At 36.2% G+C, this 12,351-nt stretch overlaps 1 protein-coding gene across 1 annotated transcript in view; it reads left to right on the top strand.

The window, feature by feature from the left end:
- The window catches only part of CDC37L1 (cell division cycle 37 like 1), a 29,116-nt gene extending 20,275 nt beyond the window's left edge, over positions 1–8,841 (top strand). The window contains exons 6-7 of the mRNA XM_025360502.1: positions 3,070–3,234; positions 7,171–8,841. Of these exons, the coding sequence (XP_025216287.1) occupies positions 3,070–3,234; positions 7,171–7,272 (267 nt within the window). The 3' untranslated portion in view covers positions 7,273–8,841. The remainder of the gene's footprint in view (positions 1–3,069; positions 3,235–7,170) is intronic.
- Positions 8,842–12,351: the final 3,510 nt, after the last annotated feature.

The raw sequence follows: 12,351 nt of genomic DNA, 5'->3' as shown, positions 1-12,351 counted from the left end.
TTTTTTTTTTGAGACGGAGTCTCGCTGTGTCGCCCAGGCTGGAGTGCGGTGGCGCGATCTCGGCTCACTGCAAGCTCCGCCTCCTGGGTTCACGCCATTCTCCCGCCTCAGCCTCCGAGTAGCTGGGACTACAGGCGCCCGCCACCTCGCCCGGCTAGTTTTTTTTGTATTTTTAGCAGAGACGGGGTTTCACCGTGTTAGCCAGGATGGTCTCGATCTCCTGACCTCGTGATCCGCCCGCCTCGGCCTCCCAAAGTGCTGGGATTACAGGCTTGAGCCACCGCGCCCGGCCATCCCTCAGTAATTTTCAAGACGTAAAGAGAACTGCTGCTCTAGAGAAACTCTTACACATATGTACTAGATTGCTGTAATGGTTATAGTAGATTGTTCATAATAGTAAAAACCTGGGAACAATGAATAAATTGTGGTATAGGTTGAGTATTCCTAATCCAAAATCCAAAATGCTCCAAAATCCGAAACTTTTTGAGCATTGACATGACACTCAAAGGAAATACTCACAGATTTTGTGTTTTCAATTTAGAGATGTTCAACTGGTAGGTATAATGCAGATATTCCCAGATCTGAAAAAATTCACAATCTGAAAAACTTCTGGTGCCAAGCATTTCAGATATGCAACCTGTATATTCATTCTGTAAAATACTAGCCAACATCAGCATGGATGAAAAACGAGAGTGAATCAAACAAACCACAGAGTGATGTATCTGTTTAGATAGATACTAAATGGATATATCTAGTATCAACGTTCTTATTTTGTATTTTTTTATAAAGTGTTTTTTTAATAACAGGCAGAACTAAATAATATATTGTTGAAGGATGCATATATAAGCAGTAAAACTAAAGTAAAGGAATAATTAAGAAGACAAAAGTTACAATAATGATAACCTCAGGGAGGGAGGGGAAATGCTCTTGGGAATTGGTTTCTAGGACACTAGTAATGATCTATTTCCTAATTTCTACGGGCACATAGTGGGGGTGTTGCTGAATAAACTGTGCGTATGTCTTTTACATGCTTTTCTGCACATAGGATATATTTGAACATATACAATTAGAAGTTAAAAGGAAATATACCAAAAGTTTAACTTTGGTTATACTTGTGTGGTGGAATTATAATTTCCATTTTCTTTTTCATGTACTACAATGAACATTTCCTTTTATAAACATAAAATTATTATTCGTATATTAAAAAAAAACTGTCAATGTGGCAGTAGTCCTAACTTAAATACCCTAAACTCTTCTGAAATGCAACCGAAACACAAAGTTTTCCTGAAACAGTTGACTTTAATAGCAAATACTTGACTTGGTATTTTAGCTAGGCTGCTTCTGGTGACTAGTCTAAACTTTTGTTTGTTTTTAGAGACAAGGTCCTGCTCTGTCACTCAGGTTAGAGTGCAGTGGTGCAATCATTGCTCACTGCAGCCTTGAACGCCTGGGCTCAAGCAGTTCTCCTGCCTCAGATTCCCAGGTAGCTGGGACTACAGGCAAATGCCACCATCCCCAGCTAATTTTTTGTCGAGACATGGTCTCACTGTATTGCCCAGGCTGGTCTCGAACTTCTGGGCTCAAGCTGTCCTCCTGCCTTAACCTTCCAAAATGTACAGGCATGAGCCACCACACCTCGTCTCTTCTGAATTTTTACTTGACACTTAGGAGTAGTAAAAAACATAATTTCCTTTTCATCTTACATTAATGGATGTGTTTAAACTGGTGTTTAATAAAATAATGGAACATGGCCAAATCATATATATTGTTTGACATTTACTTTAACAAAGTAAAACTGAAACGCACTGGTCTTCAATCTTAACATTGTATTCTTAATAATACTTTTTTTTAAATTATGAAATAATCACTTTCATGGTATGCTTACTTTGTTCCAGGGACTATTCTAAGCACTTTACATGGATTAACTCATTTAATTCATATAATATTTTATGAGGATTACTATTGCTATCTTATGGGTGAAGAAATTGGCATAAAGAAATTAAGCAAGTGGCCTACACATTACTTAATAATACAAAATCTGTCATCACTATATCTAAATCCCTAAACCTTAAGCATGCAGTGAGGCCAGCAATTGTGCCTCTCAATTTTCAGAAAGAATACTTTTGGATATGACATACTCTGCGTCCACACAAGTTCTTATAAAGCGAGGTGCTAAAATGTAATTAAGGAAGTTCTTCCTAAATTTACAAGAAGATAGGATGGCAGCACAGAACATTCTCTGTGTTATTTCAATAGATGCTGATGCTGATAAGTAATCCACAGGTTTTAACCTGATTACACAACCTAAAATCCATTTGACAAGATCTCTCCCGCTACTTGAACTTAAAGCCTGCATTCTATTGGTAGGATAAATCTCTGTATCATTTCTCTATATTCAGAAGAAACATAAACAGAGGCAGCTGCCAATAGGGAGTTGCCTAAGAGTTCCACTCCCTCGACCTAAGTTATCATACTTTTTCTTTCCCTAATATTGAAAAGAAGGTACTTGCTTAACTAGAACAAGAAGATAGTTCCATAATGACGTTGACTGTTGAATTCTATTTGGTTTTCATAGCTCTTATAAGTAGGGAATATAGAGTTAGAAAATTACTAGGAACAGGTAATAGTGCACCTTCATTAGTTGTTGGAGGATTAAAAGGTTTTAAGAATATCCCTTGATTGTTTGGTAGTAGGAGGAAGATAGAATGAATTTGACAGATTAAACGAGGACTATTTTGGATTCTGTTAAGGATCCAGATAAATCAAGGAAAATACAGAGAAAGCCTTCTTTTCTTTTAGTTGTGTGCGTATGTATCGGGAGGGATTGTTTTTTATTAGCTTATTTTGCTGAAGCAGAAGGAAATGGAGCAAACCAATTATTAATGTTCCTATAAATCAGGTAGTTTTCACAAATGTGACAGGGATCATGGTGGTTTCTATATTTAGACTATTCACCTTGTCATTACTTCCTCCACTTCAAACCTGTTATATGCTTTCTGGAGTTTACTATGTCTAGAAATCTTGAAGAACACAGTCTTTGTTTTTTGTTTGTTTGTTTGTTTTTTCTAGGCAGAGGAAGAAGGTTATTTTGAAGCATTCAAAAATGAACTTGAAGCTTTCAAGTCAAGAGTAAGACTTTATTCTCAATCACAAAGTTTTCATCCTATGACACTTCAGAATCATGTTCCCCATTCTGGTGTTGGATCTATAGGTTTATTAGAATCCTTACCACAGGTAAGTTGGAAAAGTAAATATTTATTTTATAAGCATATTAGTTCACATAATTTTTGTTATTTTGCCAAACTTTTTTTTTTTTAATGTGTGTTACTATTTTACGTATTCCTGCCTCAGAAGATAACTGTTGAATCTTACTTCATGCCATGTTTTGGTACCGAATCTCACCTCTTAAGTATTTAGAGATACCAGATTTCCTCTCCTTTTAATGTAGTAATGATTAGTTATACCTAACCATTCTTAAGAACAAATCTTAGCTATTGATCCTCTCAGTCATAAACTCTTCAAGATGGCTCCCTCAGGAACTTCCTTAAAACATCTCATCCTGAGTTAGAACTATGCCATTTTGATTTTTTTTAGATGAATTAGCTTCAAAGTGGACATGCAAGTGGAATCAGTGTGATCTGTTGCTTAAGTTTATTTAGTATTTTCTTGTTAAATGTTGGTATTGTCTACAAGATGTAACATTTTTAGAACACATTAATGTAGCTGATAATATTGTATCTGGTAATATTGGCCAACTGTTTGAGCCTCTTCGAAGTCTTCAGTGGTTTGATCAAGGTAAAACCATGTCATATAGGCAGCATGAAAAAATTTACATCAAAAAGGAGAAGTGATCAGACCACTGGTCTTCCTGATGCTAGTTAGGATTACAAGTTCAAGTTATTAGATAATTCCTACCCATTTGATTTTACTAGTAGCACTTTAGCCCAGTCATCTCTCATTTCCAGGCTCCAAGATTTTAAGACCAGCTTTAGCCAGTTTAATCTGTTGCCTACATTGTGAGAAGGAAAGTCTTATGCAAAAGACAATGCAAGGAGAGTCCTATATTTAGTTTTAAACCTCATAAAGTGCTAAAAATTGAGATTTTCAATGACTTGACCTTATGTCACTATAATTTCACCATTCCAATTACATGTATGTCCTTTAAGGAAAGCGATTGATCATATTTACCCCAGTCAAAAATATTATTCTCAGGAGTCTCTGAGCCTACTCTGGCTCTAGAGGCTGCCTGGAAAAAAAAAAGTCTCAAAGATGGAAATAAATGTTTGATTTTTAAATAATTACTAATGTTCCCCCTAAGGAATATTCCCTCTACAAATTTCCTACAGATTATCTCTTAATTTTATTTAAATTCATTGATGATTTTTCTCTTCATTTCCTAAGAAATAGCGCATAGGGAAGTAGTTTTTCCAGGGGAATTCTGGGACCAAGTCACTGTGAAATCCAATATATAAACCTCCTGCAATTAAAATGTCACATAATGCATGGGAAGGAAAAAAAGAGACTTTGGAAGGGTGTAACTGATTCTAAACATAAGAGGGAAAGGTACACATTATAGTATCTTAGCCTTTGTTATCAAGAAGTTTCTTCTGGTTTGAGAGAAGTAAGTCCTTGTTACACATATTCGATAGCAACTGATATCAGGTGCTAGGCATCCCTTATAGTCATGGGGGGACTAGAATTATACAATTCTGACACTTTTGTATTGCTGATATTATCAGAGTTATTCAGATTTAATTAAGCTGGGCTAATCTCCTCATGGTGGGAGACCAATTCCTTATGGTAAGCAATTTGAGCATCCTGGTGTAGTCCTGAAGGATACAAGGGCTGGATAAAATTTCAGTTAGATGCTTGCTACATGTGCAGAAAGGATTATCAACTAATTGAGGGAAATAAAATGAGAGGACACTTGAGGGACCAAATCATCAGTTTAGAGGTTTGGAAGAAAAATCTTACCATAATAACATCTCATTTTTATATCAGTTTATAGGTTGCAAAGCACTTTCACACATATTATTTAATCTTCTCAAATACCCTGTGATTCATTTTCATTCATTTTTATAGATGAGTAAACTGAAATTCATAGAACTTAAGTAACTTGCCTGAAGTCAACACAATAAGTGATGAATCTAATATTCTACTTTTGGATTTCTGTTATACTTCACTGCTTATTCACCTATACCACAGACTGTTGAGTCATATGTGTTGAGAATGTTACTAGATGAAAATATGGGACAGTCAATGAAATTTAAGTATAGGTTAGGTTGGGTATACCGATTCCTTCTATTTTTTTAAAGTCTCTGTATGATAGTATCTTACAGTTCTTAGGAAGATGGGTGGATGAGTTTTGGAGAATCTCCTCAGCCAATTCTGTTATTTAAAGTTGTGTCATGGAAAACTGGAGCCCAGTCTTAATAGAGTAATTGTAAGCTCTCTTCCAGAGAATTAGGTTTGGATTGTCAGAAAAAGGGCTTAAAGCTGTTTTTTTGGAGAATGAGACAATGTAGCAAGAATATTGGTCATTTTTGATAAAGCTTAAGTGTGGGTAACCATTTAGCTTTTAATTTCTTTTTTTTAATAATTGACAGCAATTGTTTGAAATAAGCCAAATACCATTCATTATCCTTAGTTTTGAGAGGTCTAATCCAAGGCCTTTTGGATATAGATATAATAACAGTTACTTTAGGTTTATCGTATAGGCTAGCTTTTAATTTTACTAAATTGTGAATTTTGTTCTCCTTGAGGCTTGCATTACTAAATAGAGGCAGGATTAAAACTGAGGCCCAGTGTGAGTATCCCGTCTCATTCGGTTGTCTCTGCTATTTCCTTGACAAAGACCTGATTGGGAATAATCCAAACTCCAGCTAGCTTTTTGACTTTTAGAATAAAGGAATCTCACAAAGTGTTGTACTTTCTTAGGAGGATCTTTAGAAAACCCTGCCTCCCAACCTCCTATTGGATGGTGAGGTTTAAGACATCTATCCTGTTTGACTATTGTCCTCGTTGGTGTTTATTAAATAAAATAAATACAAGTAAAACTAGTAATACAAGTGGTAAAAGTCTTAAGTAGCAGACATTCGGAACAATTGAGTAGACAAAATTGAATTGGGGAAGAATTTTCTAAAGTTCTGGATCTTAAGGGCTATACCCTTATTCATGGTGCTTTAACAAATAATGGTTTTATTTTTGCATTTATTGAGTAAGATTTTATGTTTTCTATTCCCAGTTTTTTGAAATTGACATAACATTTATGAGTGATGCTTGTTTAAAAAATCCCGTGGTTTTATTCTGTTTAAAAAATAAGGGTGTAGGCCGGGCGCGGTGGCTCAAGCCTGTAATCCCAGCACTTTGGGAGGCCGAGACGGGCGGATCACGAGGTCAGGAGATCGAGACCATCCTGGTTAATATGGTGAAACCCCGTCTCTACTAAAAAGTACAAAAAAAACTAGCCGGGCAAGGTGGCGGGCGCCTGTAGTCCCAGCTACTTGGGAGGCTGAGGCAGGAGAATGGCGTGAACCCGGGAGGCGGAGCTTGTAGTGAGCTGAGATCCGGCCACTGCACTCCAGCCTGGGCGACAGAGCGAAACTCCGTCTCAAAAAAAAAAAAAAAAAAAATAAGGGTGTAAATACCTCTCAAAAGCGTACAGATTTCTCACTGAGTTTGTTTTAACCTTTGTGAAACCATAGTAGACCCTGAAGATATCCACAATTTTTACCCAGTAAATTTTTTTCTTCATTCAGATGATTTGCAGTTTTTCTATTTACTGTTATAATTAGATGGTAATCTTAAAAATGCATTGCTGACTTCAAACCATATTTAAATTATCAGTAGCTGTGTATATATAATCACATGGAAGTTGTAGCCTTGCCTTGTATGATTAAATGGAGAAGAAAGGTGGTATTTGTTAACATTTCTGTTTTTCACATGTATCATTCTTTTATCACATCTTATGAGGTGATAGCATCCTATTTTTTTCTTTATTTTTTTGGAATTCAGCCCAAGTCTCTTTCCAAAGTCCATCTTCTTTCCTACTGCTCTACTACACTGCAGAGAAATAGGACTGTGAAACTGAATATATATGTATGTGCTGTCATAAAACTGGTTATAATGCGTTTTTTTCTCCCCCCCAATCCACCTTTTCTTTTTCCCCAGAATCCAGATTATCTTCAGTATTCTATCAATACAGCTCTCTGCAGCTTAAACTCAGTGGTACATAAAGAAGATGATGAACCCAAAATGATGGACACTGTATAATTTGGTTAAGACTGCTGAGGCCAAGTGCTATTTTGTTACAAGAAAGGAAGAACTTGGCTATTTTCTTGACACTTTTATGGGTGCTGCACTTTATTTTTGTTTGGTTTTTGATGGGAGGGAAAGAGTACTGAAATGTTTTGTAAACTTTTTTTTAATGTGCTGCTAGGTTTTTTGTTTTGTTTTGTTCTGAAGAGAGGAGTGGTACCATATGTTGCAGGAAGTCAAACTGGACTTTTTGTGGCTACTAAATTTGCCTTTAATCTTATTGTTCTCAATTTTGGAATCAAGTATGAAAATCTGCACAAATGCAATGTTTACAAGAACTGGTTGATTCTGGGAGGCATCTGCTACAGTCTCTTTTTATATGGATATGTACATGTCCTATTCTACAAAAATGATTAAAGATAAAAACGTACTTGTATCCCACTGCTAATTTAGCTGTCAAATCTGGTATTTCATCACATTAAAAGCAATAAATCAGTAATTGGTAATCTACTTTACTAAGTAAGTTGGGGGGTACAATTTTTAAAAGTCTTAACTCTTAAATACTTGACTTTCGGCACCATCAGTTAAATCCTTGACTATAATACAAATTTGATGTAGACATTACATTTACCCTCAAATGATTCTCAAAACTATATTCCTTAGAATTTGATTTTACCCTGCTGACTTTAAGAGTTATAGTAATATCAAAAGTGATGAGCTAATATAGATTTTCTTTTTAAATAAGAATAACTTCAAGCTCACTCTTTCTTAACATAGTCTGGGATCTCTCAGGGAGTAAGTTTTCAAAGAATACTAATGACTCGTAAGAACAAACAGGAATAATAATCTGATTTTTAAATTTGTGGTTATTGTTTCACTCATGTAGCCTTTTTAATTTTTTTGTTTTTTTGTTTTTGGTTTGGTTTTTGATGTAGCCTTTTAAAAAAGGACTCTTAAAAATGATTTTTTTTTTTTTTAAAGAGAAATCTTGTAGTGCTAACTGCCTTGAGCTGCCAATTACCTATTTCTGAGAATTTGGTGACCCTTATTGGTAATGACGGCATTTACAACATTTGGCATTTCCCGTTTTTCAGCTCAGTTACCATAGAATGCTTCCAAGCTTTACTATTTCCTCGGTAAGTCATTTCAATTATGCTAGGATATTTGACGATTTAGTTTATGTAGAATTAGGTAACAAAGCTAATTATGCTATCCTTATTATTGAAGGATTAATCTTATGACTTAGACATGAGCTTTGGTTATATTTGGGTGTAGTCTTTGGCTAAGTACCCATTAAGACTAATAGCAAACACTTGGAAGGTGGCTAACTGGGACTGGGAATACATGTCTCAACTTGAGAAACCAAATAGTGCTAAGGGACTCAGGGTGATCAGACCTGTGACCTTGGCCTCATTTGTATTTTGTTTTAACTGAGGTGATCAGACACTTAGTACCCTAGAAATGGACTGGAATTATTGAATCTTCTTCTGTAACATCACAATCTTCCTGGTTTTCAGAATAAAAGTCTTTTTGTGCTTTTGATATAAATATATATAATAAAATGTTTGACTAATTTACATAGTAGTGTTTGTCAGCCTGTACTTTTTTTTTTTAACCCATGACCTAGTCATAGACATTTTTTTCTTTTTGTTCTGTTCTGAAGCAAGCTCTTATTTTTCCTTTTCTACCAAATTGAGAGAATGGGCAGACACAGGAGCCATATTCCCAGTTTCACAGAAATGTTACTTGAATTATTATTTTCCCTTCTTTCCCAGGATTTGCCTGTAAGCATTCAAATGGTTTTGAATTTCATTTTGCCTTCTTTAAGTTAGAGGTATTTAATGACTGAAGACTGGCGGGAGAGAAAGTATCAACAAACTGAGTAAACTATTCTTGAGGGGTTTTGTTTCTAAAACAGGAATTACTGAAAAGACGTTCTTTGAAACTTGATTTATATATTTTTACTTGCAAAAGAAAATACTGTGTTTTGAGTATGTAAGTGTGATTTGGTTTGTTTTGGGAACCATTGACTGATGCCATAATTTGCACTTAAAGACCATATATAGTTACCCGTACTTTAGTACTAGAAACAGTAAATTGACATCCTTGAACTAAATCCTATCAAATGAAATGTCCTTTTTTTGGTTTCTTAAGAAATAAAGAGTATACTAAGCAAAGGGATAATTTATATTTCAGGTTGGACAATTTACCCTAAACAAATTAAACCATGGAAAGTGCAAACACATGAATGAAACTTTTTTTTAACATCAAAATATCATCAAAGATTCTTGTTTCATTTGATAAAATTAATATTTGAATAAAAAATTTTTTTAATCAAATAGCTGTCCATTTATTCTCTGTTAACTCTGTCATTTTTTCAGTGGTAGTGAAGATAATACTGACTTGAAATTATTACTCTTAGGTAGATGGGTAACATTCTCTTCCAAGTATACCATTAAGTGGACTCTTTCAAATTTTGCCTAATGAGCTCACAATCTCTTATAACTTTTCTTTAGGAAAACCAGGTCCTCCTCTTCTTTCAGACTGGCATATCATATTACCCTTTTAAAAATGAATGAACGTCCGGGCGCGGTAGTTCACACCTGTAATCTCAGCACTTTGGGAGGCAGAGGTGGCAGGTCATGAGGTCAGGAGATCGAGACCATCCTGGCCAACATGGTGAAATGCCGTCTCTACCAAAAATACAAAAAATTAGCTGGGCATGGTGGCACGTGGCCGTAGTCCCAGTTACTTGGGAGGCTGAGGCAGGAGAATTGCTTGAACCTCGGGAGGCAAAGGTTGCAGTGAGCCAAGATGGCGCCACTGCACTCCAGCCTGGCAACAGAGTGAAACTCCATCTAAAAAATGAATGAACATGCTGCCCAAAGTACATGAATCTGTTTTAGTAAGTGGATTTTCTTACAGGATGAAAAAAGTTGATTGTAGGTTTAGGCAAGGTGATCCTAAAGTTAACCTTGGGGTATTTTCAGAGGAGAACAAAATGTCAGTTTACTTTTCTAAGTCAGTCATGTATTTCAGTTCTTAAATTGGTGTGGGACAGAACCGAGGTACTTGTCTGGGTTGAGGTTAGGCTTTCCATTTCAATTTTGCCACTATAGCAAACATACTTTTAACAAAACCCTTAAATCCACCCATTTCTCATCTGTAATGGACATGGACATATATATACAATTGCATAACTCTGAGAAGTTGATTTATCTGAAAATTATTTGCTTACTGTGTGAGCCAAGGGGGTCAGGGGAGGGGGACACAAGGGTGAATATAAGTTCATTCTCGATTGTTTACCATCTAATATGAAGTGAAACCAGTCTCATAAGCTTTGAAGAATTAGACTTGTTTGATCTTCTCCAAATATAGAAAATGATTTTTAAAATTCCCACATCTTTCACATAGTTAATAGCATAATTCTTCATGTTATTTACACATCAGACATTTAACTTGGAATCCTTTAGAAAAAGATGACACAGTGCTGGACTGATTGACACTTTGGCGTGACAGTTTATTCAGTGCTATATATGGAAAAACTCAGTGTTTATATCATTTAGTGAGCTAAAAACAAAAAGCAGGAGGGGGAAAAGGGCTCTACAAAGCATATTGGCTTTTACCAGAAGCTTTAAGCACAGCTACACTATTTTAACTGTTTAAAATTTTTTTAACCGTAACTTTCAAGATGAAAATCTTTAACTGCAAAGATAGGAAAGCTATTTCTACAATTTATCAGGGTCTGAAGTTTTTTGTTTGTTTGTTTGTTTTGGTCAATGAGAAGACTTAACATATTCTAAAATACAAATTCTTGCTGTTGGTTGCAAGTATAGCAATTTAACATAATTTGAGATCTATAATTACAATGATTTGTTGTTAGTATAGGGCAGTTTTGTCACAAGTTATGAGGATCCAAAGTATCTTGCTAGAATGCCATTATATATAGCTGGGGGGAAGTAGCCACAGGGTGGGGTTTAGAAATTTGAGCCAGTATTTAAACTATTTCAAATGGAACTGACATTTCTGGATGGTGTTAACAACTGCCAGTTTGCATTTCCCACGGTACACTCTGCTTACAAAAGGTATAGCAAAATAACTTTTACTCTATAAAATAAGTGGGTTGAGGTGCTGTTCTCACTGGCTTTTTTTTTTTTTTTTTTTTTTTTTTTTTTTTGAGACGGAGTCTTCCTCTGTAGCCCAGGCTGGAGTGCAGTGGCATCTCGGCTCACTGCAACCTCCACTTCCTGGGTTCACGCCATTCTCCTGCCTCAGCCTCCCGAGTAGCTGGGATTACAGGCGCCTGTCATCATGCCCAGCGAATTTTTTTTTTTTTTTCTGTATTTTTAGTAGAAATGGGGTTTCACTGTGTTGGCCAGGATGGTCTCAATCTCCTGACCTTATGATCCACTCGCCTTGGCCTCCGAAAGTGCTGGGATTACAGGTGTGAGCCACCGCGCCCAGCCTCTCGCTGGCTTTTAACAAAAATATAATAGTTTCTCCTAGCCATGGCATTCAGCTCCATACATGTATTTCCATGTAGTACATAAATCTTAATGATAGTCATTACAGAATTATTTTTTTGGGTGGGAGCAGTGACTTACACCTGTAATCCCAGCACTTGGGAAGCTGAATCGGGAAGATTGTTTGAGGCCAGGAGACGAACCTGGGCAACATACCGAGACACCATCTCTACAAAAAATAAAATTAGCCAGGCATGGTGGTGCACGCCTGTAGTTTCAGCTGCTTGGGAAGCTGAGGTAGAAGAATCGCTTGAGCCCAGGAGTTCAAGGTTACAGTGACCCAATTATGCCATTGCACTCCAGTCTGGGCAATGGAGTGAGGCCCTGTCTTAAAAAAATAAAGAAAAAGTTGTATTACAGTCATATTCATTCCTAAAGTAATGAATGTATGTGCAAACTTTGGGCTGTTTTGGGGGTGGGGAGGGAATGGTCACAGGAAATAGTCTTAATTCTCATAGTCATGTTCTTCCACTCCTCACTTTGATTTCCAGATCCCCTAAGGGTATTATGAAGGCAGGCACGGCTACCATAGCAGGAGATGAAGTATTGCATAAACCGAAACCAGCCTATG

Source organism: Theropithecus gelada, chromosome 15 (genome assembly GCF_003255815.1).
Source record: "Theropithecus gelada isolate Dixy chromosome 15, Tgel_1.0, whole genome shotgun sequence".
In the NCBI taxonomy this organism is placed as follows: Eukaryota; Metazoa; Chordata; class Mammalia; order Primates; family Cercopithecidae; genus Theropithecus; species Theropithecus gelada.
This window is presented reverse-complemented; position numbering and strand designations above follow the sequence as displayed.